The 26,165-nt window shown below is 40.3% G+C and overlaps 1 protein-coding gene across 5 annotated transcripts in view; it reads right to left on the minus strand.

Moving 5' to 3' along the window:
• Positions 1-26,165, minus strand: part of KITLG (KIT ligand) — a 76,762-nt gene that overhangs the window by 27,654 nt on the left and 22,943 nt on the right. For 3 of the 5 annotated variants that reach the window (XM_077338995.1, XM_077338994.1, XM_077338993.1), the window contains exons 2-4: positions 11,980-12,093; positions 2,419-2,481; positions 1,982-2,032 (exon numbers count right to left, since the gene is read on the minus strand). In XM_077338995.1, coding sequence (XP_077195110.1) covers positions 1,982-2,032; positions 2,419-2,481; positions 11,980-12,093 — 228 coding nt within the window. The remainder of the gene's footprint in view (positions 1-1,981; positions 2,033-2,418; positions 2,482-11,979; positions 12,094-26,165) is intronic. The other 2 variants (XM_077338998.1, XM_077338997.1) reach the window with 1 other exon arrangement.

Consider the following 26,165-nt stretch of genomic DNA (forward strand, 5'->3'; position numbering starts at 1 on the left):
CAACAGGTAACATTGTTGACAAAGGCATCTACTTGTGTGTTCCTTATTAGTGTCCGATTCAGTGATCATTAAAGGCTGAGGCAAGCAAGCTATTGAGATCCAGATCAATTTGCTCATGTGGACTATCTCATGCGAATTGTAGCTCAGTTCCCCCCCCCCCCCCGGTTGCTGCCACTCAACTCTGGTTTTTTAAACTTGTTCCACTAACAAAAGAAAGACATAATTTGTTGTTTCTTCCTCACTGTATTCTTGGCCTATCACTTATGAAGCAGCAAAATGGAAGCTCTCGTCCAATTGTTTAGGATAGTTCAATCCCTTACTGCCCTCAAGGAGGGGTGCCAAAATGTTAACCAATTGGATCTCAGTTGTGAGGCATTAGCAAGCTACTTCGTGGATAAAGTCTTGTCACTCTGCTGTGATCTTCCTGCCATGTTTGATACAGAAAAGAAACTGGAGACCTGTTGGACACCTTTGGAGGTGACATTTGATAGCTTCAGATGGCTCTCATTACCCAAAGTGGACTATCATAGAGAAATTTTAACAACACACTTTTGTAACCTATAGTGCCTACACCGATAGCAACACACCCACACTGACATCATTAGTGGGGCACCACTAGAAGGAGGAAGTCCAAAAGTGTCTGCATTAATGTCACACCTTATGCTTGCTTTCCTAGGATATTACTTTAGTGCTTTGGCCAATTGTGCACTCACAAACATTTTGGACTGATAAAACAAGAGTGGTCCTGTTTCCTACTAGAAGCTCTAGACAACCATATGGTAGTCTGTCATTATGCACAAAATATGGTATGACATAAGAAATCAATGTGTACACCACATGGCAATACCATATTGAATGGTCTGAGTGTACATCCGGATGTACAACGCTTGACAGTTCAGGCTACTGTAGAAGCACACACCCACACCCTCTTTTGTTTAATTGTACCCTATTAATGGACTCCCATCCAATGCCATTATGAGGTGTATTCTCTAGTTTTACAAATTTCAAAATACCGATCAAGAAAAATAAATAAAGATAACAAGGCAAATAATTCTAATAAACAAAAAGATCTGCTTCATTTCAGAACACTAAAGCAGATACTTCACCTGAAATTTGAGAGAAAGAACAAGGCAACCGACTGCATCAGTGTTTGATTTCCTTGTTAGTATGTCTATTATTTGAATTCAACTGTGGGTGGAAACCAAGTGTATCGTGCAAGGATCTTTACGCACCTGAAGAAACTAGTCTATCCTAAGGCAAAACAAGATAAGATGCCTGAGTTTTTTGGGTGGGGAGGATAGTGCTGAGCCTTTCCTCCCACACTATTTTCCTGATCTGAAACAGTCAAATGGAGGTGCTGTTAGCCCTAATGGAACAATCTGAAAGCCCTATTACAATTCCTGGTTCAGGTCCTGTCTGAGTCAAACATGCACTCTCTATTGTAGAGAGAAAAAATGGCAGGACGCCTGGAATCTGAACCCCTCCTTCCCAGGATCCTGACCCTGCAGTTTAGAAGTCCCAGAGAATCTTGTATCCTAAGTTTCAGTTTTTAGTAATTGTATATATTATAAGCAAAGAAACAAAGAAAGTGAACCATAGCAGTAAAACTGTCTACATGCAAAAAATGAAGGATTCCTTGAATAATAAGTACCATACAATATCATGCTTGCATTCGTGCTACTTCAAGCGATTTCAAACAATCAAACAGCAAAGAATATGTGTCTTCCTTATCATCTCCCAATAATAAAGCTTATTAGGAATGTTTACAAAGGACTCACCTAATCACCCTTGAATAATATTTGCAATGTATATTATTTCAAATGCATTACAATATCTGTACAGTAACACTGGATACCTGAATGCTTAGAATGGGAACTAAAGAACTAGGTGGGGGGAGGGGAATCAAGGCAATACGTAGATGTCAGGAAATGAAAATGTTCATTTGATTAAATTCATTAAAAGAGATAATAATAGTAATTACTTCAGCTAGCAGTTGTTCACTTCTCTTCATTTCTGGCAATATCTCATGTATCTGTCCTTAGAGGAAATGATAATTATACATATGCTGCTTTTTACTCCTGCCAGAATCATTGTATAATATGATCTAAAATACAAATCATTGATACAGCCAAACATCTATATTATTCTTTGTTCTTGATGACTGATGAAAATATATTGCATTTTATAACTGTTTAAAGAAAGGATCTAAGACACAACTTTAATTTTCTAATTCTCACACAGAAATCATGAAACTCAACCTGGACTGAGTTATGTCTTCTGAGATAAGAGTTCTTGAATGGCCTCTGATTAGCATTAGCTTAAAACTATGAAATTCACATGACATAAGATTAGAAAATAGGAGCCTATTTATATTTCCATCAGTTATGTTACAGAAAATAATCAAGTGATGATACATACCAGACTATCCATCTTCTCAACATATTTAAGGGTTATCCTATAATCATTTGGAAGATTTCCAACCTACAAAGAGACAATAAAAGACTGAAATTTTATTTAGTGATTTTGATACAAAACTTTAATTTATTTACATGCGTAATTCAGTTTACAGAAGAATGTGAGACAGAACTTAATGTGTTAACCAGACTATCAAATTTTACCATAGAAAAACTCCTGAAACATTCACCAAACTTCAACAAACCCCATAAATGGCTCAATCGTACAGAAAATGGTTGGGAAGCATAGCTGTGAACAATCCCACCTAAGGCCCCTCCCATTCACATCCCCTCCAATTCCATCATTGGCCATTTTGGGAGGGGGGAGGGGCCAACATAACCATATATGGTCACTCCCACCCATTAAGGAGCCCTTTCCAGGATCATTAAGAAATGCAAGGGTTTCCTGAAACCCTGGCTGAGAAAGCCTGTGCTAAACTATTAGCACCTTATGTTGTATTGTGTATGAAAACATAACATTTGTTTCTATATGTTGATTTTTGTTTATTTAATAATTAATTTTTAAAGTATTTTATTGGGGGCACCTGCTGAAATTAATTCTTCTAAGGTACAGGATGTAAATGAGAGCATGAGGCCCAGCTCAAGTTAGAAAATTGGGACCTCCAGCCATAAAAGCAGCCTGGATGGTCACTCAGGATAGGAGGGGCTATTATGCAGAGGAATCACTACTGATGTGCAGCTTTCAGAAACAACCAGTATGACCGAAAAGCCAAGTCCAGGGAGCAGATTGGCTTGCTATCTCTGGCACAACTAGAAAGGAGAGGCTTAACAGCAGCCTGCTGCTGTGAGCTAGAAGCCTTCATCAATATACACCTATTTGCTCTGTCCAGGGAAGGAGGGAGACACCAAATGTCCAGTAATACTGTTCTAATCTTGTATTAGGAAGCTACCTCTACTGCTGACTACAATTGCCAGTGCTGGGTTAGGAGATACCTGGGGATTTGAGGGGGGAAGACAGGGCTTGGGGAGGGCATAACTTCAATGGGATATCCATTTTCCAAAGTGGCCATTTTCTCTAGGAGAACTGATCTCTGTAACCTGGAGATCAGCTGTAATCCCAAGAGAACTCCAGCTACCACCTGAGGGTTGGCAGCTATAACTTTCACTTTTATTTTCTTAGTGACTATAGCATAACTTTGTAGCCTGCATGACTATAATCACGGTTTGTTGATATTTTTGTAGAGGTTAAAGCTTTTAAGAAATTAACACTACACTGAATTAACACTGCAGGGACACACTGTGTTTCGGAGCTAGAGCATCTGCTCGACATGCTGAAGGTCAATCCCCAGCATCTCCAGTTAAAAGGACCAGGCAGTAGGTGCTGTGAAAGTCACCAGTCTGAACCTTTGGATAGCTGCTGCCAGTCTGATTAGACAATATTGATTTTGATAGACCAATGGTCTGATTCAGTATAAGGCAGTTTCATGTGTGTTCATTAGTTTTCATATCCATAGTCAGACTGCTTTTCTACACTACCAATTTCTCCTGGTTTGGAATTCCCCCAGTGTCAAACTGGCATTTGGGGAGCGTAAATAAGAAGGGTGGAGGCAGTGATAACCAAGGGGTGCTAAATGCTCTTAGAAGAGTTTTGGATGCATCAAAGGAATCACACAAGGAAGGTGGGTATCCTTTGCAAATACCACCCAACTTCTGGACAAACGTGGCCCTCTTGCCTCCTTGCTGCCTGTTGCAGCAGCAGGGGAGATGTGGTGAACTCTGAGGCACTGGAAGGTATTATTACACAGGAAACCAATATTAAGTGTTAGCTATCAAGGATATTTGCAACAAAATTATTAGGAAGAGAGATGAACTAATTTAAGATGCTGACGTAGGAGCAAGCGACACTAACAAGACTAACAGTACTTCCAGGAGTCAGAATTCAGCTTAGAATAACGAATGGTCTACCTTAGGGTCCGTAAAAGACTGAAAAGCCTAGTAGAGGTGTAGGTATTAAGGGGTAGATTAAAGTTTTGTAAGGTGAGTCCATTTGTGTTTGTCCTATAATGACCCAAAAAGTAATATTCAATAAAAAAAGTAAATTACTTGCAATTCCATTAGGGTCATGGGGCAGGGAACATTTAGATTACCCTTATAGCAACCTTGTAGTCAGGGTTGAATACTGATGGCCCGGGATCAAAATGCTATTTAAAAAGAACAATTATGTCACAAGATGTAATGCTAACCAGGGCCAAGAGAAGGCAGAGGGGAAGAACTGCCGAGAGAGTGTATTCCCAAGGCTGGAGTCAGATTTGAAACCTAGCTGAAAGTAGCATAGAAGGGAAAGCATTCTCCAAAGTGTGAATGGTCATTTCACGTTCTCTCGAGTTTTGACTTAATTTTAATGCTGAGACACATTCATCATGGATGTATCCATGGACTGATTTTGGGTTTAACTGAAAATGAAAAATTCTTCTACAATTTTTACCTTGTAAACTGTGCATATATGGAAAAAAGGAACAAGGAGTTAATATCTTTGAAATAACTGCAAAATAATTAAAAAGAAAATCAAAGACAGAAGGATAGAAATATGCAATTCACAGTGTTGGTTTCCTACTTGAAAACTATTTTTTTCAAGGCTTTTTTACTCAATTTTACAAGTTTTTCCACTGCTTTCTTTCTGCACATCTCATCATCCCATACCAGTAGCTAGTTTCCTTTCGCTGTGCTTAGAGATTAGACACACACCAAGCGAAAAGTGAGGACTGCCGCTTAATGTGCAGTTTTCCAGACTCAGTATGCTAGGATGATCCTTAGCTGTGTCAGCAAGTGTATATTCCTTTAAGAAAGGTCACCACAAGATGAAATTTGTTCCAGATCAGCAAGCACTACAAGAATTGACATGCATTATGTATACGATCTACTTTACTGACATCAAAGCCTGTCAGGCACTTCTCACCCACAGTTATAAAACATAAGCATCCAAGGCTACAAATTCAAGGCCTGAAAGCATTTCTAACAACTTGGAAACAAGAAGCTGGGGATAACAGCTCAGCATTAGACAGCTTCTGCCTGACAATGAGTTTGGGAAAAAATTAAGCATGCTCTTATACAAGAAAGCTTCCTTAGTTTATAGGGCAGCCCAAGAGCAGGTCAAAGAAGTACTCATTATCTAAATGGCAAATTTAGAAAGTATAGAAGTGGGGACCCACAATGATTAGTGGGGGCATCTGATTTTCTTTCCCCCCCCCCCCCAATGACGCCTTCTTTCTTTACCCTGGCAGGTCCCATAATCTGTCCCCTTTTCCTGCTTCCTGTCATTCCAACCCACCAGCCAACCAACCTTTATCAGCTCCCCCTATCTTCAGTTATCTCTCCTTCCCTCACCTTGGGAGCCTCTCCCTGGTTACATTCTGTATGGGTCCAGATGCTAGGTTGGACCCAGTTATACAGTGCACACAAAGAGCTGTCTATTCATGGCCTTAGTCTCCAGATTTAACTATTCCCACATGGAGTTACACTGAGATTTATACTGATGTGTATGAAACTTCCGTAATTCCCTCTAATAGGTTTGCACTCCTGCTTTATCCTAACAATACGGTCCATAACCTCTGAAATTCTGGCTTGTGCTGTCTTTCTTGTTGCCATTGGCTGATTTACTTTGATGTCAAAGTATAGCTTTAAAGGCAAAAAGTGTCATTCCTCCTCAGTCTCTTCAGAAAGCACCTGGATAGCCTTGGGCCAAGCAGCTGAGTACTAAACATTTGGTAGATTTTAAAACTAAAAAGCCAAGGTCAACAACATTTTAATAATTAATCATAATAAATTTTATTCACGCATCAGGGAATTAAGTACTACTTTGTTCAGATCACTGTCAGACATTTTGGTAAAAGCATTTTAGGCAGACAACTGAGTCTCTGAATTAATGGAAAGTTCAGCAGATCTCTGTATACAACTTCCTAATTGCATTTGGTGATGCACTGTTCCTGCTGTAGTAGTAATATAATTTATACTACTACAACTTTTGTCACCCTTCCAGTACTCCAACAGCTGTACTGGCTCCCAGTTGAATTTTGGATCAAATTTAAGGTATTAGTTCATACCTAGAAGACCATTTGCAGTCTGGGTCCTATATATCTGAAAGACTGTCTTTCTATCTATACTCCGCCAAAGAGCATTGTGCTCTGCTAATACCAACCAACTGAAGGTCCCTGGCCCCAAGGAGGTACATTTGGCCTCAACCATGGCCAAGGCATTTTCTGTCCTGGACCCTATCTGCTGGAATGAGCTCTCAGAATACATCTGGGCACTGTCAGAGCTGGTACAGTTCCACATGGCCTAAAAGATGGAGCTCTTCCACCAGGTTTTTGGTTAGGCTGATGAGGTATAAAGCATCTAACTCTAATTGGCTCCTCCTTTTCCACATACTATTGTTCACCATTTGATCATAGGGGATCCAGACCACTGCCTTGCTTGAACTAGACGGTGAAAGCTAGGAACATTAGTCTGCTGATGCCGGATGCTCTTACAATTAACAGGTTATCTAAAGTTGTTTTACTGTTATTTTAAATCATTTAAATTCTATTTTAATTTATTATTAGAAGAAGAGTTGGTTCTTATTTGCTGCTTTTCTCTACCTGAAGGAGGCTCAAAGTGGCTTACAGTCACCTTCCCATTCCTCTCTCCATAACAGACACCCTGTGAGGTGAGTGAGGCTGAGAGAGCCCTGATATTACTGTTTGGTCAGAACAGCTTCATCAGTGCTGTGGCGAGCCCATGGTCACCCAACTGGCTGCATGTGGGGGAGCGCAGAATTGAACCCGGCTCACCAGATTAGAAGTCCACACGCCTAACCACTACACCAAACTGTATACATACTGTATATATACGATATGTTGTACACCGCCTGGTCTCTGGGCTAGGCAGTATAGAAATTCAATAAACTTAACTAAGCAATGTATATAATTCACAGGGTCATATTTGTTGTGGAAAGCACCTTTAAGTTACAGCCAATTTATGATAATTCCATAGGATTTTCAAGATAAGAGATGTTCAGAGGTGGTTTGTCACTGCCTTTCTCTGCTTAGTGACCCTGAACTTCCTTGGTGATCTCCTGTCTAGATACTAATTAGGGCTAATCTTGCTTCTGAGATCTGGCCTTTAAATATTTTAATTAAAGATAGATATTGCTCCATGATACACAGAATTGTACTTCTGTTAGCATGTTTTGCTTGATATTACTCTTCAATCCATTGTCTGATGACTTCCTACTTTTATGTATTGCAAACAGGACCTATCCCTTATGTTCCTCAAAGGGGTGAGCCCCAACAACACATACGTTTTCTAAACATTACATTCATATTCTGAGGAAGTCCCACATAGACAGACATGTAGGATGGCTAAGACTGGAAAAGGATGGAAAAACTAGAAGTAAAACGACATTCCCACCATTGCATCTGTCAAGATAAAAAGTGACACAGATATAGGGATGCAGGAATTCTTATATCCACCCCCTTTTATGGTAGAGTTGTGCAAGCTGACAATGTTCACATGAACACACAAACACAGGAAAATGTGTGTTTGTAAATAATGTATTTTTCAAATAATCAATAAGAATTCTTGCAGACATGGGAAAACTAAAACAAATTATGGGATACAAATAATCAGGGAGAGAGGATGCAAAACTCATCCCAAGGGGTTTATGCTATACCGGCCTGAACATTTTGATGTGTCACTGTAATCTCAATCTCGATTTTGCAGTTGTTTTGAGGGATGCCTTTTTGTGATCATGTCCATGCCAACTGGTTTCAGCTAGCAGAATTTGTAAAAAACTGCAAAGTTAACATGGATTACTATTACTGTGCTATCAAACAAATATTCATATGCTGGTAGTCCAATTGCTGTAGGAAAGGCTCAAGGTTTAGTATCCCATCTCCTGAGTTTATTTGGGAAAATAACATTGGAAGTGTTGCTCTTGGAACGCATCTTAGAAGACTCCAGTTATTCTTATAAGTAATTATATATACTAAATTACAAACAAATATATTATTATGTATTTACCTAAAACTTTTTGATTTGCCTAGATTTCACAGGAATGGATTGAACAAGATTTCCAACAGGAAATCAAACATACAATATTTCTTAATTTACATGAAACATCCTAATTTTCACAAATATTAGGAATTTTCACAGATATTGCTTTTCAGAAGTACAGATGTGTAGCTTGCATAAAAAGACACCACCCAAGATATTTTGGAATAATAAGAAGCACTAAATAGCATGTTCAAATGCAAGCTCCAGTTTGCACCCATTAACTCCTGAAGTATTTTACTGGAGAGATTCAGGTGGGCAAACTGTCTGAAGAAGTGTGCTTGCACACCTTGAGTGAATCTTTCTTGGTCTTGAAGGTGCCCCTGGGCTCAAACTTTTATTTTACCGGCTCTTCTGCTCAGACTTGGAACAGGCACCTGGTCAAACATTTTGTTTCATCAGCATCATTTCAATCATTTTCTATGCCAATTATGAGACATCTGTATCAGTGCTTTGGGATGTGGAATGGTACAGTGTAGCCTGATCGCATCAGATCTCAGCAGCTAAGCAGTACATGGATGGGGAGAACATTGTAGAGGGAGGCAATGGCAAACCACAAGGAAGACATTGCAGAGGGAGGCAATGGCAAACCACCGTTGCTTCTCACTTGGCTTGAAAACCCTGTGACTTGATGGCACTTCACACACACGCTATGCAATAACCTGTGATATCAGGGGGTAATTTCAAGTGGAGAAAAATGATAGATTTTTGTCTCTATCTGCTCTTTTAGCTTACCATCCCCAGTTCCCATTCTTCTCCCACTTTAGTCTATTGAGATAACTGAAGGGAAGGGGTCGTAAGGAAAAAGCAGTAGGAAAAGAAGAGCTCATTACCCCCTTTCCACCATGGTTTTTTCCCACCCTTCATTTTATACAAATTCAGAAGTGACCCATGTTCTAACATTCACCAGAGACACACAGTTAATCCTTTAAACAGAAAAGGGACTGTTATTTTGCTTTTGTAATATAATTTTACTTACATGGAATGCAAATCTATATTCTCATTCATTACCCCAGTGATAAAATGCTGTGATACTCATCCATGGCCATAGGATAATTAAGATGAACCTGGGCATCTGTTTAGACAAATGCCTCTGTTTTTTTCTGTAGCTGTTCATTGTGAAATAAAGCACCTGCACAGCTCAAGTTTTCCAGGTGTTTCTTTGTTCCACCGGGAATTTTAATGATTATTTTGCATTTTTTACATCTTACATCCCTCTTGTATTTTATGCCTTCATAGTCTTTTGAATATTCTGAACGTGATATCTATTATAGAATATCAGAGAAAGTATGCCTAGGTGTTGTAGTTGGAAGTGCTGAAGTATTTGAATCCTGTGCCCTTGGGCAAATAAATCACCTTGAGTCCAGTCACATGGCTCTTAAACATGACCTTGGGATGAGCAGCTATATAGTGGATACTAATAAAAACCAATCATGTCTTTGAAAAGAATGCAGTGGGCCTTCCTGTGAATGGTTTATCCCCCAACACATGTGCCAGTCCTCATGCCAAAAAAGCCTGGACTCCAAATGTACCAAAGATAGAGCACGTGTCTTCTTTTAACCTGGGGACAGGCATCCAGCAGCCAACGCATGTGGTTATTTCTGTTCTATGTGTCAAAGGCACTTAAGCCATACTTTTTTTCAAAGGAAAGGTGAAGCTTATTGATTGCATTGATCCAGGAAAATAAAATAAAATAAAATAAAATAAAATAAAATAAAATAAAATAAAATAAAATAAAATAAAATAAAATAAAATAAAATAAAATAAAATAAAATAAAATAAAATAAAATAAAATAAAATAAAATAAAATAAAATAAAATAATAATTTAACCCCCCCCCCTCCAAAATGTTTGGTTTACTTAGTAAAATCCACCTACAATTTTTTTTAAAAAAATTAAACAATGATAATATACAAATGACCCCTTCTAAAATTTCTAGAGAGGGGAGTCCTCTAGCAGGGAGCTGATCTTTTGACTTCTCCTCCTCTTCCTAGCAGTGAGGCCAGGTGTTTAAATGGATGTTACTGGAAGCCTCATTCATAATCTGGGTGGAACAGCTCCATTTTACAGGCCCTGTGGAACTGATTAAGATCCTGCAGGGCCCCGCTCTCTCCCGAGAGCTTGTTCCACCAGGCCAATTTCTTCTTCAGGCCAAGGACCCCAAGCAGATGTTGATCTGTAGATCATAAACTCTCAGTGAGTTTTATGTACTTCAACGTACTTCATCTATACTTCACTTCTTTTGCAAAAGAAACTGGGCTCCACATGACCCTGGAGCCCATGAATGTATGCAATCAGAGACTACTGCCAGAAAGGCAGAACTTTCACCGCCTACTTTGCACTTCCCCATCAGCCCCTTGAAGTTTCAAGGGAAGTTGCCTCTTGGCAGGAAGGACAGACCTGGGGAGGGACTACTGCCATGAGGGGAGAGTTGTTGCCATTTGCTCTGCTCCATTTCTTTCTGGATTACTTTGTTGCTGATTGGGAGCTCTGTTGTATTCAATAAATTGTGGTTGTTTTCCCTTATTGGGAATCCACATTCAGGAGGAAAGGGAGACTTTGAAATAAATAATGAAAAAGCCTCCATGCTACACTGGAGTTGGCTGCCTGCAAAAATGTGTTTCTCAGGGTGCTTGCAACCTACCCATCTACCCAAATCTTACCACAACATGGAGCAACAGATTCTGACACTCCCTTTGTCCTGATGAAACATCTTGTTTGCTCCATAAAGTAAAAAATCAATTCCTTATGAATTTATTAGATGAAGAAAATGTCACTGAGGAAGCTACTAGTATCTAAAGTGATCTTCTGAAAAAGCAATGTCCCTTGTTCATGATGACCTGCATTCAGTGGTCATGAATATCTACCTGAAGTGTTACATGAAAACTTGCTGTGTAAAATAGCCTTCCAGTGAATTGTTTATTTGCAGCAAACTAAATATTTATTTGGTTAAATATTATGGTGCTACAAAATTCATACAAGATTACTGTCCAGTAGTGTTTTTTTTAACAAACCAAGAAAAACATACTTTCCATTTCCCTTGTGTAACATTCATGAGACCAAATACACCTAAAATACCATTCCAATAAACAAGCCCAAATACAAAGGGCTTTTTGTTTTGCCTTGTTTTGTTGTGTTATTAGAGACTATGCTAAGGTCTCTACCAAGCATTTGAAAGAAAGCTAAGAGCAACACTTAGGGGAATTCACTTGGAGGCATAAAAACTTCCCCAAGAATACATAATAAAGAAATCTGAGATATTTCTAGTGTTAAAAGATACTGCTCAGATCAAAAAGGAAGCGCTGAGGGGAGGAGGCTTTATTTGGTGGCATTTGCGTGCTGCAAACGATGTATTCCTTTTTGCTAATCTCGCACCATTGTCAATTAAGCAGAGCTTCTTCAGTGACCGCATCTCCCCAGAGTGTCTAGTCCATTTCCATCTAGTATTTAGAGAGGGGTTTGAAGGAAAAGCCACTTGCCAGTTTTTCAATGTCATTCACATCATCTGTCACGGGATTCCCGCAGGGATTCTGAGCTTTGACAAGAGGACTGAGGAGGAGCAGTTGAAGATAAAAGCAAGTGATAATCCAAGTCTGTAAAAGAGAGAGAATATTTGTGTGTTAATCTTTACAAACACTCATTACAAAGTATACCATATAAACCTTTAACACATAGAAGTGAAAGAATGAATACTGTAGAATGCTTTCTAGGCTATTAAATTATAAGTGTGCCGACAGGGATCATCATTACAAATCCATTTGGAAAGAAAGGCATGCTTTTGAGGAATAGTTCACTTCTCTGATTCAATATTTTCATCACTAAGCAAGTTTACCTGTTCAAATATTGCCACCTTAATGGGAAGCCATGACATTCTTCCCCATGGAAAAGTCCGCCAAGAAGTGGTGGCCATATAAATGGTTCTATAGGCACCCTGTCTAACTTAAACCAGGAAAGCACTTCCCTAACAACTACTGTTGACAACATATACACTCTAGACACACCTGGGTGGCCATGCAAAATAATTTTTGATGCAATTGTGTTGCATATGGAATATTTCCACAGAGAAGAGCTTTCTTGGAAGTCCACAGGTAAGTGCTGCAGTGTTATTATAAAAATATATTTCATTGTAAAGAAATGGTATCAGACTATTTTCTAGATATTATCTGAAGTCCATTTTATGTGGTTAGCACGTCATTGATCTGGATAAGAACATCCATGGTAGATCAGATCTATCTAATTCTGCGTCCAGTCTTCAGTAATGACTACACTGGGGTACTGTAGCAGTTCACAGACAATGCAAGATGGTGCTATTCATTCGTCCCAAACTTTGGCAAACAAACAGCATTCTCCCATCTCATAAATGACTTTTTTTCATTTAATACATATCTATGATACCTTTGCACCCAATTCTTGGTCCCCAAGGTGCTGAACATAAAAACACTAAAGCATTTCAAACATTAAAATATATACAAAGATTTTAAATAATTAAATAAAATATATTAATACATGAATGGATACAAACACACAAGCAGGAAGCGTAGCTAGTAAGAGTTAGCAAGGGAACACCAAACAAAACAAAATAATTTTGCTGGCTGGAGGAAGACAACAATACAGGAAACCAACACATTTCCTTGGGGGAGAGAGTTCCAAAGTTGCAGCATCATGACTGAGAAAGTCCTTCTTTAGGTTGTCTCCAACTACTTTCAAATGGCAGGGATACCTGAAGATAATCCAAGCAGTTGAACAGATTTCTATTGGAGTATGTAGTTTCTCAGGTTGCCTGAAGGAAAAAAGGTTACTTGAAACTTTTTACTACATGATACTATTTACTTTCATGCCGTAAAAAGCTTCTGTTGCCTTTTCCCACACATTAAACTTTTATTAAAGGGACAGGACATTTTTCTCCAGGCATGTCTATACCTGATTTGTACTACTGTTCTCTTTAACACTTAGCAAAATTAACAGAAAAGAGCAAGAGTCCTGTAGTACCTTAAAGACTAATAACATTTGTGGGTATGAACATTTGAGAGCCACTGCTCACTTCTTCAGATATCTGAAGTGACTCATAAAGTGAGCAGTGACTCATGAAAGCTCATACCTTGTCACAAACTGTGCTTGCTTTTCCCTACTGCTACAGGCAGACTAACATGGCTACTCATCTTGAAGTAGTACTACTGAAGAGTAAAAGAACTGACCCTGGGGAAGTGCAGTTGTCTGTGACAGATTCCACATGGGCAGAAAAGGCTGGGCCGGCACCCAGATGGCAGTGGGGCTAATTCCCGCAGCCATACGACATCAGTGCCAGCCTGGCCCCATCCTGGGCCTCTCATGCTTTAGGCCCATGGCAAGGGAACATGGCTCGCAATTGGTCCCTTGCCGCCGGACTGACAACCAGAGGGCCCAGAAGGGGCCAATAGGCACCCTTCCTCATCCCGGACAGGGCCCGCCCTCGGGGCCCTTACTCTTTTATTCTTTTGGCTCTGCAGGAGTGGTTAAAGATAAAGATAGTCTTTACATATTCACAGAGAAAGAGACTGTCAAACTGGTGCACCTGCTGCAACTCCAGACTGCAAAACTGTACTGAATGAAATGCATTTCCCCCTGGATTTAATCACAAGGTTGGATCCAAAGCATCAAATTTCCCTCAACCTGAAACAAATTTACACTTGAAAAAACCATAACCCTACCCAACAAATAAAATATGTAAGTACTCCTAGCCACCAATACCGAAGAAGAAAGCTAAAGGAAAAATGAGAAAGGATAGAGTGAAGGAAGCCGTACTACTGATTCAATGAAGAAGTAATAGTGCTTAGGACTCTAAGACTTAAACTTCAATGTATTCCATTTGGATGTAAATATATATCCTTCCACTTCCCCCATTACATTTGACTTGAACCACCAAACCCAACACCTTCTCCATACATTTGTAACCTTCCAAATCACTCATTTGATGTGATCAGAGCTATACCTGCCTTTAACATTCAGTTTCTATCCTTTAAGATTCAGTTTATATCCAGAGAACTAGAAACTCCATCTAATATTAAAGGTAGAAAGTTTCAAAACTGACTCTACAACAGAATCTACCAGCTTGTCTATCACTACAGAAACTGGACATTGCAGTTCAACTTTGCATCCATATACCATGATGCTTAAGTAGTTTTGAAACTAGTGGGTTTTCTCTGCAGTGTGACTCAAGAATTATAGCTGCTATAAAAGACATCCCTTGACATATATATTTCCAACATGAAAACCAGGCAGGGAAGTGAGTAGTACATGTAGCTAGCTCAACTTCCATTCTGATCCATGACTGGTCTCAGTTTATGGTTTCATGCTTTTTATGTAAAGAAAATAGTTACTATTGCAATACATAATCTTGGAAGATATCCATCTATTTATTTATTTAGATTTCTATACCGCCCATTTCTTTGCAGCTCTGGGCAGTAGTCAACATTCTCTCACAGGTTCTCAAAAATTCTTCCCTGTGTTAAGAGCCTTTTCCATGTTACAAAATAATGTGTGTTTCAAATATTGTGAAACAATATTTACATTATATTTGTGGTTAACAACTATACCGCTTCTTTAAGACAACAAGTTAGCAGCAGGAAAAGACTTGTTTATATAGGATGGACCAGCTCTTTACTCAAGAGCTGGTCCAAAACTGGGAGATATGCTGTACGATAACCAAGAATGCTGTATGCTGTACGATAACCAAGAACAATTGTTCCCCTTGTTTCAAATATAAATTAATTTATTCCACTTCATATTTGGTTGTTTAGACCAGTGGTTCCCAACCTTTTTTATCACCAGGGACAGTCTTTTGCCGAGGAACATCGCCACTGCCGCCTGAGCCCCTGGCTCCACTTGCTTTCCCGCCGCAGCCACTGACTTCCCACTGCCCGCTGCCCACTGGGGGGCGCTGCCAGCAGCAGCTGCACAGTGCCATGCTGAGGGGGAGCCCCAGTCATGGCGGCTGCTGGAGAGCACCAAAGGTGAGCCCGTGGCAGAGTGACAGGGCAGCCCCCGAGGCAGCAGCTCGGGAGGAGGATGAGGAGGAGCTGTGGCCCGGTACCGACTGATCCACGGACCAGTACCGGTCCCTGGACCGGGGGTTGGGGACCACTGGTTTAGACATTTATTTTTCTTACGAATTCAGAGTTCAACTAGAAAACCAAACAAGGGTTGACATATTTATTTGCTTTATATGTACCTTGTCTTTCTCCCAAAGATGCTTATAGTGATATCCTCTCCTTCATCTTGTCCCTGTGAAATAGGTTAGGCTATAAGTCTGTTACCGGCCCAAGGTAACACTGCAACTCCTATAGCAGAGCTGGGATTCAAATCTGCCAGATCTTAGTCTGATACCATAATACCACACTGCTTCCCAATGAAACTTGATTTCACAATTGGATTGCAATGATGTTATAAGACACTGACAAGACAGCAGGAGATGGCATGTCCTAAAATTACAGGGGAAATTTGTGTTATTGTCTTGTCTAAACTATGGTTCTAAAGCAAACTGTGCATAAAATATAGCCAGGATAATGTCATAGTTAGGAAAGTGAGAACTGTGAGCCTTATCAAATCTAGTTTCAGCAATAAATTCAAGAGGTGGCTTAGGCAGCCAGTGATCGCTGATTAAGCCACTCACTAGAGCCATAAAAGTTCCAGAAAATACAGAAATGTTTGGGGGAAATTGAAATATATGCAATGTGTACTTTCTTGTCAAGCCCCCGTACTTGTTTTACTGCTTTAACAATGTAGAATTAATTATTTATAACTTAGTTAAAATGCAATATTGTACTAATTGGCATACTTACGGAATCTGAAAGTACAAATGCCATAGTTTTTTATGAGTTAAACTACAAATAGAGCCAATCCTTGTGACACAGCAGCAAGTTGCTCTGCCCTATGCCACCTTAGCAAACGTATGCTGATTTTTGCTATTTTTTAAGTTGAAATTTTGTTGTAAAAAAAGATATTTGACTGACAGAAACAATATCATAAAGCAAAAATAGGTAGGACTACCAGTGTATTTGTATATCAATGACAATTTTGTAACACTCAAAACACGGAAGTCTTTAATATTTCAAACACATTCTGGAATATTTCACACCCCCACCCCAAGTCATCACATGATGATCTGAAATACTGAGCCAATATAACTGGCCTACTCTACACAATGTTACAGGGATTACTGAAATAAATGAAACTATTTAAATGATTTAGCAATAGGTATTACTGTACTAGAGCCTCTTGCGGCGCAGAGTGGTAAGGCAGCAGAAATGCTGTCTAAAGCTGTCTGTCCATGAGGTTGGGAGTTCAATACCAGCAGCCGGCTCAAGGTTGACTCAGCCTTCCATCCTTCCGAGGTCAGTAAAATGAGTACCCAGCTTGCTGAGGGGGAAACGGTAATGACTGGGGAAGGCACTGGCAAACCACCCCGTATTGAGTCTGCCATGAAAACGCTGGAAGGCGTCACCCCAAGGGTCAGACATGACCCGGTGCTTGCACAGGGGATACTTTTACCTTTACCTTTATTACTGTACTACAAGCTGTGAGAATTGCTAAGGAATCCATATACTGTAGTGAAAGCCAGGTTGCCAGCTCCAGGTTAGGAATCTACAGATATTTGGGAGGGTCAAGTCTGGTGAGGGACCTCTGCAGAGTATAATGCCATATCCTATGCTTCTATTTATGCTTTTTTGCCATTCTGAAAGCAGGTCCCCTTGGGTGCAGAATTATGTAAAAGTGCAACTCATGGTTTGTAGGTATTTTCTATGATATCACTTTTGAGAAATGTGTGTTTACTGCTTAAAATTTACTCCAGGGTCTATTAGACCTCCTGTGATGTCTTTGTCACCGAGGAAAATATTTTGAAAGACTACAAATCAAAAAAATAGACAATAACCTTTTGTTATTGGCTTACCATTTATATTTATTGTACTTTATTCAGTCCCTTTTCAGGATTCTTTGTGATTTCTGTACTTATACTGAAGACTGAAGAAACTGCTTGATTGTTTTTTGTAACCCTAAGTGCCTGCCAGCCAATCAATGACAATAGTCCCTGGTCCCTCTGGGCACCCCGAAGGGACTTCAAGAAGCAAATGTTGGGAAACAGCTGTCTTTGCCCAGACTCTCAACAACAGTGACAAGTAGAGAAGACCATACTGTGCTAGATGGCCAAACAGTCTTACTTTAATAAAGCAACTTTATATGTTCAGCAGCACAGCTACAAATATAAATCTAGAGGGGGGTTGTGTTGTTTGTTCTCACATACAATTTCCAAATTACTGAAAAAACAGTTTAGCTACTACGTTCCTGTCAGAATATACCCAACCCAGAGATTCAGTCGTAATTCTTGCACAAACATGCAAGCGTATATACCACGTAGAACAAGAATGTTTTATAATGTACATAAGTAATATACCATGCTATGAAACAGCAGACAAAGAATAATCACGGCAGTCTTTCATAAACCTAAGTTTTCTGCCTCCTGTATTTATAGAATTTATAAGGAGTATTAGATAGCAAGATCACATAAAATTCTGTAACATGAAAGGGGTTAAAAGACAACTTATTTTTGTGTCTCTCAAGGGCCCTTTTCTTATGATATCAGTGCCACATGGATGCCATTTAAAACTGTGTGGAAGCTACTGCCCAAGATGCGGTGCTTCACATAAACACAGCACATACAGATTCTCCAGTGAAGACTGTTTCCTGTGGTCAGTTAGAGACTCAAGTGCCGATTCCGAACAGGCAAAAAAGGGTGAAAGGGCAGCCATGTGGAGGCGGGACAAATCCCTGTCTCCATATGACATTGCCACCAGGCCACCGTTCTCCTGGGTCTTGCACAGGAGCCCCGTGCTAAGGGAACACAGATTCTTCCATGTTCTCTTATGGTGCTGCATGGGCCAACTGGGCCTGTCCTGTGGCAGGCCCTACGGAGGCCTGCGGGGGACAAACAATGCCATGGATGGCTTTGTGCTGGTGCTGCAGGCTGAACCAGGGCATTGTTTGTTTTGTTTGCAGGAAGTTAGAATGCAATCCTACCATACATCTAACTACAACACACACACACCACCCACTGTGCAGCAGAACATACCAGCCACTACCATGTTTCCTGAGGGGACTCCTCTCAGTGGAACACCGGGTGCCCTGCTGAAATTTGTCCCCCATGGGACACATTTTTGTGCTGGAGATGATCCGGCACTGAAATGTATCCTCCGTGGGGACTCTGTATGCTATGGACATGCATCTCCGCAGCACTGTACTGGCAGCAGCTCAGAATGGCACTGCTGGTATGGAAACACCCAAGGGTAGAACTGTAGCCTCTGATGTCTGGTGTGAAAACCAAGTGTAGCCTATTGAACATCCATGACTAAAAGAGATTACAATTCCGCAGGGCCTGTAAATATGAGCTCTTATGCCAGGCATTTGGTTGAGGCTGACCAAACCAAAAACATCTGCTGCACCCTCAAAATCCCTCTTCATAAATGGAACCCTGAATAGACCAACCTATCAGACCGTAGTTAACAGGTTGATGTTGTTATATTTAGTATTGGAATTGTTTATGAAAAAGTTATGGAACTGGTATTGAAACTATTGGATGTATTTGAGTAATTGAATTATACTGTATTTATCTCTATGTTCTATGTAAACCACCCTGAGCCACAAGGGAAGGCAGTTTATAAATATAATAAAATACATACATACATACATACATACATACATACATACATACATACATACATACGTGTGCCATGTCCTCAGAGCCTTCTTCAGGAATGGAAAGAACAGGACCATGTTGGAACTTGGTTAGCTAGGACTTGAATAATAAAAAGGAGTAGAGAGAAAATGTACAATTGGAGCTTCAGCAGAATTCAAGGTGAAAGCCCTCACTCTCCTGGAAATGCATCTGCCTGGTGGAGGAAAAAAACTTGCTCTGTTCCTGTACTTCACCATTTTGGTGTTTCCTCAGATAAAAACAGAAATTGGCATAGAAAAAAGTTGGCTTAGTTTACTCAATCAAGTTTTCTGAGTATGATTGGATTTGACTTGGAGGTGTATATGCATGCAAACTGCAAAGTGAACACATGCTGCATTCACCTCAATTTACCCTTGACTCTTAAGCATTCACAGCCAACTCTTTCAAGGAAAAAGGTAGAACAGGAGGAAAGTGCACAGAAGTGTTTAAGCGTATAAGCAAGATTTTAGGAAGGAATTTCACACCTTCCTTCAAAATTGCAATTCCCTATATTAATAGCAAATTTCTCTAATATATCGCAGATGTCTTGCTTAGTACACTAAAGTGAATAAAAATGACTGACTGTCATACACATCTGGCTTTTGTTTCTATATGTGAAGATTCCATAGCTATTTGCTTTGCATTCTCATTGTGCTTACACCTGAACTCATACTGAGGATAATAGGTGATATGTATGCTGCACACATTCAGTACTAGACCTTCAATTTCATTTATAAGAAGAGGAAGGAGGAGGAGGAGCAGGTGATCTGCAAGACTTGAAGAGGTGGGGATCGGTGGGCTGCCCACTCGCCAACTAATCTGCATCACTGCTACCTCAGATGGGAGAGGAAGGGGAAGTACCGTCTCTTTCTTCCTCTGCATGACTGCAGTGCTGTCCCTCTACAGCTCTCTGGTCCACATTTCTACCACCTCCACAGAAAGCATGGTGCTTTTCTGGCTGTTAGCCAGGCATGCACTGAACTGGGATGGAGGGTAAATTTTTCTGTTTTTTCTTCAAACCTGGAGGACAAAAGGAGAAAACGGGGGGGGGGGGTGATACTACAGGAAGACTGGTGGTGAGAGTGAATAAAACAGGAAAGGTGAGAGTTGGCTGGGGCTGCCAGGAGAGACAAACAGAGAAAGTGTTGTTGTTGTTAGGGAAACAGAGGAGAAAATAAGGTGGAGGAAAGAAAGTGGAAAAAGAACTGGGACAGAGTGGAAGATAGGGGAGAGAAGAAAAAGAGGGGGTTTTTGTACTCCACTTTTTACTACCTGAAGGAGTCTCAAAGCGACTTACAATTGCCTACCCTTACTCTCCCCACCATAGACACCCCGTGAGGCAGATGAGACTGAGAGAGCTCTGAGACAACTGTGACTAGCCCAAAAGGGAGTTGAGCAAAGGATGGGAAGAGAGGGGACAGTGTGTGAGGGAAGGGGCTTTCTTCCCCTCAAAGTTTTATGGTTTTCCAACTTATAAAGCCACAACATGCATACATATGAGCACTCATTCCTAGAAACACAAATGTGGTGGAAATCAAAAAGCTATTTTGCCCAGCTTTTCTTCAGATTGCCCTAATAAAGCTATTCAATCCAGCAACATGGGCTGCCTCACATAACGGAGCTAGGAAAAATGCTGCAGGAAAAGGCAAAAACACATTGAGCCAATGTGCTGATTGGCCAGAGCCCACAGGGCTGGTACACATGGTTAAAATCTCCTGCAAGGCACTGTACATCACGCCATCTGCACGCGCACATGGGCTTGTGACTACACTGAAGACGACTCAGCTGCCCATCAGAAAAAGCTGCAAAGCCCTGGCGGCAATCCTGATTGCTATGGGCATTGGTGAAGCTGCTGGCTTTGCAGGAATCACTGCCAGGCTGCTGAAACTATATTTGGGGTTAGGCTGGGCAACAAGTTATATCCTCCTTGTGAAGACATTCACAGAAATGTTCAAGATGCATCCACACATTGAAGGATGCAAACATTTACCATTCCAAAAGAATGTTCCTGGAACTTGAAAACGAAAGCCACACACAGACGTTATAAGTGACCCATAACACTGAAAAGTGAGTGGTTCCAAAGATTTAGCGTCCCAGATGCTGACCCATTTGGTGTAGTGGTTAGGAGTGCAGACTTCTAATTTGGTATGCCAGGTTCGATTCTGCGTTCCCCACATGCAGCCAGCTGGGTGACCTTGGGCTCGCCACGGCACTGATAAAACTCTTCTGACCGAGCAGTGATATCACCACTCTCTCAGCCTCACCTACCCCACAGGGTGTCTGTTGTGGGGAGAGGAATGGGAAGGCGACTGTAAGCTGCTTTGAGCCTCCTTCAGGTAGGGAAAAGCAGCATATAAGAACCTACTCTTCTTCTTCTTCTTCTTCCCCTACCAAAGGCACTCCCTGCATACTCGACAAGCACATTAGAGTAAGCACATACTGGGTGCACAAATCACAATCATATATACTACTGTATAATTCTTTATTTTCCTTAATAATAGTATTCAGAAGAGCCTTCCTAACATCCATGGCCACGGGAGAGAAAGCGCAAAGTGTCTGCTGTCAATTAACTGTTTGCAACTCCATGGGGCACTTTCTCAAAACTGCTCCAAAAAAAAGATTTTTGGACTGCTAGGAATTAAACACATGGTTTCAACATGTGTATTTGAAACTGAAATGCTGGTAGCTGCTGCAAGCAGCTATTCAGTACAATTCAGTACAATTTGTAACCACTGCATTTCTGGTTGCACATACTGGTTTTGTTGATACAAGACAGTTACCGTCAATATTATTTCATCAGAGGTGCATAAAAAACATCCACACACAATAATTGCTAAGAAGTTTAATGAACTAAGGGCCTGATAGTTTCCCACAACAGAATGAACATCCATATTCATGGTAGATATAACAATGTCACTTTTTTCCAGCTGTGCATGCAAAAGGTCAAGGGAATGGGTTTTATGATGAAAACAGATGCGAGTATCCCAGAACTAGTCTGAGAGATTTCCAGAGGATTTTTTTTTCTTTTAATGTCAGGAAAGAATGCACAGTGGCTACTTATCCCACAAATGCATCCTCTCTGGGGAAGTCACATTTCCCAAGCATTTTAAACCACATTAATTGATTGAACTGCTAGGGTGGGAGGGAAAGTGTTTCCCTTCTCTTAAATGTCATATGAAACCAGTGGATGGTGCATGCTATATTTCTATGCTCAGCAACTCAGTTTGCCCCAATGCAGCCAGTATCTCATCATCATCATCATCATCATTTAAATTTCTTAGCCGCCACTCCTGGACTTGCCAGCTCACGGCAGTTTACAACAATGGTTAAAACAGTAAAAATACTGTTTTACAATACATGCATACCCTACATGTATACCCTACAATAAATGTATACCCTAACTCCACTTACCCATGCCACCCTTCACCAGTTCAATCCTATCCCTCCACCCCTTGGCTGCCATCTCTAGGTTGTTGTTCCAGTCAGGCATTCAAAGGAGAGGCAAGATATTCTGGTCCACTCGGCCTCAATCAAATGCCTAGCAGAAGAGCTCCATTTTGTAGGCTCTGCGGAACTTCGACAGCACCATCAGGCCCCTCATCTCTCTTGAGAGCTCATTCCACCAGGTGGGGGCCAAGGCAGAAAAGGCCCCAGACCCTGGTCGAGGCCAAGTAACATCACTTGGGCCAGTGACCTCCAGCTTATTAGCATTTGCTGAGTGCACAGCACTGCATGGGGCATAGGCAGTCCCTTAAATACTCTGGGCCCAGATGGCCTTAAAGGTTAAAACTGAAACCTTGAATTTGATCTAGTATCAAAATGGTAACCCATGCAGTTGCCTCAACACATGCTAGATATGGGTCTTCCAAAGTGTCCTAGTGAAGACCTAGCAGCCACATTTTGCACCTGCTGTAATTTCCTAGTCAAAGGCAAGGGCAGGTCCATCTAGAGTTAGTTACAGAAAACCAGCCTAGAGGTGACATAGATCAGTGTGGCTAGGTTCTCCTGGGACAGATGCAAGAACCCAGGAGAGGAAAAGAGCAAGCTGACAAAAGCAAACCCTTCAATAATATTTAATGACGAAATGCTCAGACTAATGAGCTGTCGCCCTTGCTCATTTATATTTGGGAGGGGAGAAGAAGACCATAGTTGGAGGAGGAGACCACAGCAGGTGGCTGTGGCAGTCATCATCATGTCTAGATCCCATGACTGGGCTTGAGAGAAGGGCAGCACAGGCAGGAGGACTGTCACCTTGGCCAGGGGGACCACAAGACAATATGAGGAGAAGAAACACCTGCAAACACATACACCCTGTTTAAAGCTTTCCTTGACTTTCCTTTCAACCATTTAAGTCTAGTGAAAAAGTCCTTACATTAGACCCAATCAGATTCCAAAAGCTCACTAGCTTCAGATTTTGAACTTCTGTTTTTATCTCCATAGACATTATTTTGTACAGGCTGAAACAAGCTTTTATACTTTCTTGATTTGGCATGTATATTTCAAAACATAGAGCTGGTTCTTTTAATATGCCGCAGAAGATAAGGGTTCTGCAGGTGGCGACAAAAGCTCTAAATGGCATGTGTCGACAGTACACAGGAGTAATCATTTCCTAATACTGTAGACTGAAGAAGCCTGGGAAGCTTAAGTGTCCCATGAAGCCCAGCTAAGAGCCACTGCAGGAGCTGCTCCAGTCTGAAAGCAGGGGTGGTGATGTCTTATATACAGTATTTGCTGGCGTATAAGACTACTTTTTCCCCCTGAAAAACATGCCTCCAAGTGGAGGGGTCGTCCTATACGCCGGGTGCACTTCAGTTGGGATAGACATAGCTGCCCATAGTGGCCCATAGTACTGTAATGTAATGTAACAAACTCTATATTTTGAGTGGAAATGTTGGGGGGTCGTCTTATACACCCAGTCGTCTTATATGCCGGCAAATACGGTAATTATTTTAAAGCATTTTAAAGGAGGAAAGAGTGAAAATACATTTCACTCATAAGTTCAAAAATAAAATATCTGCAAGCAATTTCAGTTATTATGATTTTTATTGGGAATAATCTTTTAACTTTTTGACCATTATTTTTAGAATTCCTTCTCCCTTTCAGTTCTTCATATTCCCACCCCCTCAAAAATCTTTCTAGTGACTGTGTAACTATGTCATACTTTGTAAGAGAATATGTAATACTTTCCATACTTCAAGTAGTAATATTTCCTGTACTTCAAGTAGTAAAATTTATATCAAGAACAAAGGAAAATAATTTTCCCCTTCAAGACAGAGGTTCTCTAACTGCACAGTTATATGAAGTCACATTTTAGAGAACTGCAAATATGAATACATATTGGAGATCAGGAAATACAGCAAGAAACATCTACAGTTATTTAATTTAATACATCAAGATCTCCACTACTGCTACATTTTTTTACACACTGGAATTATATCCAGGTATTTTTGTTTAACTGGAGTGCAGCCAACATTTACAATTAATGTGTTAACTCTGTTCACTGCCATACAACATAAAGGGAATTTCCTTTTATTGTAAGGGAATGTTTATCTTTGGTGACAAACGGATATAAGCCATATAATCTTTCAAGTCCAAAAGCTAATTTGCCTAGAAGTGGATAAATTAGTAACTGAGACTAATCTCCAAATCTTACTAACAGGTCTTATCTTAAATACATGTGTGGAACCTGTGATAAGCCCTTTATCTGAGATCTGTAGACCTGGTAATGAATTACTCCAAATACTTACAGCAATTAAAAACTGTGTATCAGGTATTACAAAACTCCGTGTTTCCCCCCATTTTTTAAAAACCAAACCAAATTAATTATCGCAAATATAATGCTCACAGAGCAAGATGTCATTTATTCTGTGCAAACAACCTCTGCTCATTTTCAGTAATAGATGTTTCCTAGCCTATTTTGATAAAAAGTGATTTTACATGAGGGCGTTTCTGTGCATATGTATGTAAATCTAGCATAGACTCAAACCTATCATAAAAGGTCACATTTGACATGTATGTTGTATATATTATTTACTTTAGAAAAAAATGCAATAATATTAAAATTTGGTGGAACCTTTCCAAAATAAAAGAAAAAGAAATGGTTTGGGCTTTGCTTTAAGAAGGAAGAACAATAGTAGAAACTGTGCACATTACAATAAAACTGTAAGTTTAAAACAGCATGAGGAAATGGACTGAAAGACAATAAATCCTTTAACATGAAAAGCCACTTACAATGTGATTTCATTACAGACACATTATCCCTATCTTGTATAATACCCTCTAAAGAGTTTGAGGAAGAGCCATCTATTTTCATTTGGACAATTATTATTTAATGTACAGCATTGTGATATGTATTTTAAATGTTCTTTTCTGATAATTGTCAGAACACAGTTTGAGTCCAGCGGCACCTTTAAGACTAACAACATTTCATTCAAGTTATAAGCTTTCATGTGCAGAAGGCACACTTCCCCAGATAGAGCAAAACAGGATTTCCTCAACCTGGAAGGTCATAAAGATGCCACTGGACCCAAACTTTGCTCTGCCGCTTCAGACGAACACAGCTACCCACCTGACATAGATAACTTTTGGTGTCTCTTCTGAAATAGCAAAGATTGGTCCTCCCACCATCTACTACTTCTTCAAGCTGATAACTTCAAAATAAAAGAAACAGACTGAATGGATTTACATGTTGCATGTTTGTTCCTGTGCTCATTGTGAACATAGTCTGTGAACGTGTCATAGACACGTTCATAGTTGTGAACGTGTCATAGTCTGTGGTATCTTCTGCAGCCCCCAGACCAAACAAGCACCATATAAAACCCCTACCTGCAAGTAACAAGTAACAGGTAAACAGTCTGTAAAGCATTCCAAGTTAAAGACTAGCGTTATCAAAAGAAGATGGTCTAAAGAAAAATATTTTGA

Source organism: Paroedura picta, chromosome 5, assembly GCF_049243985.1.
Source record: "Paroedura picta isolate Pp20150507F chromosome 5, Ppicta_v3.0, whole genome shotgun sequence".
Lineage (NCBI taxonomy): Eukaryota > Metazoa > Chordata > Lepidosauria > Squamata > Gekkonidae > Paroedura > Paroedura picta.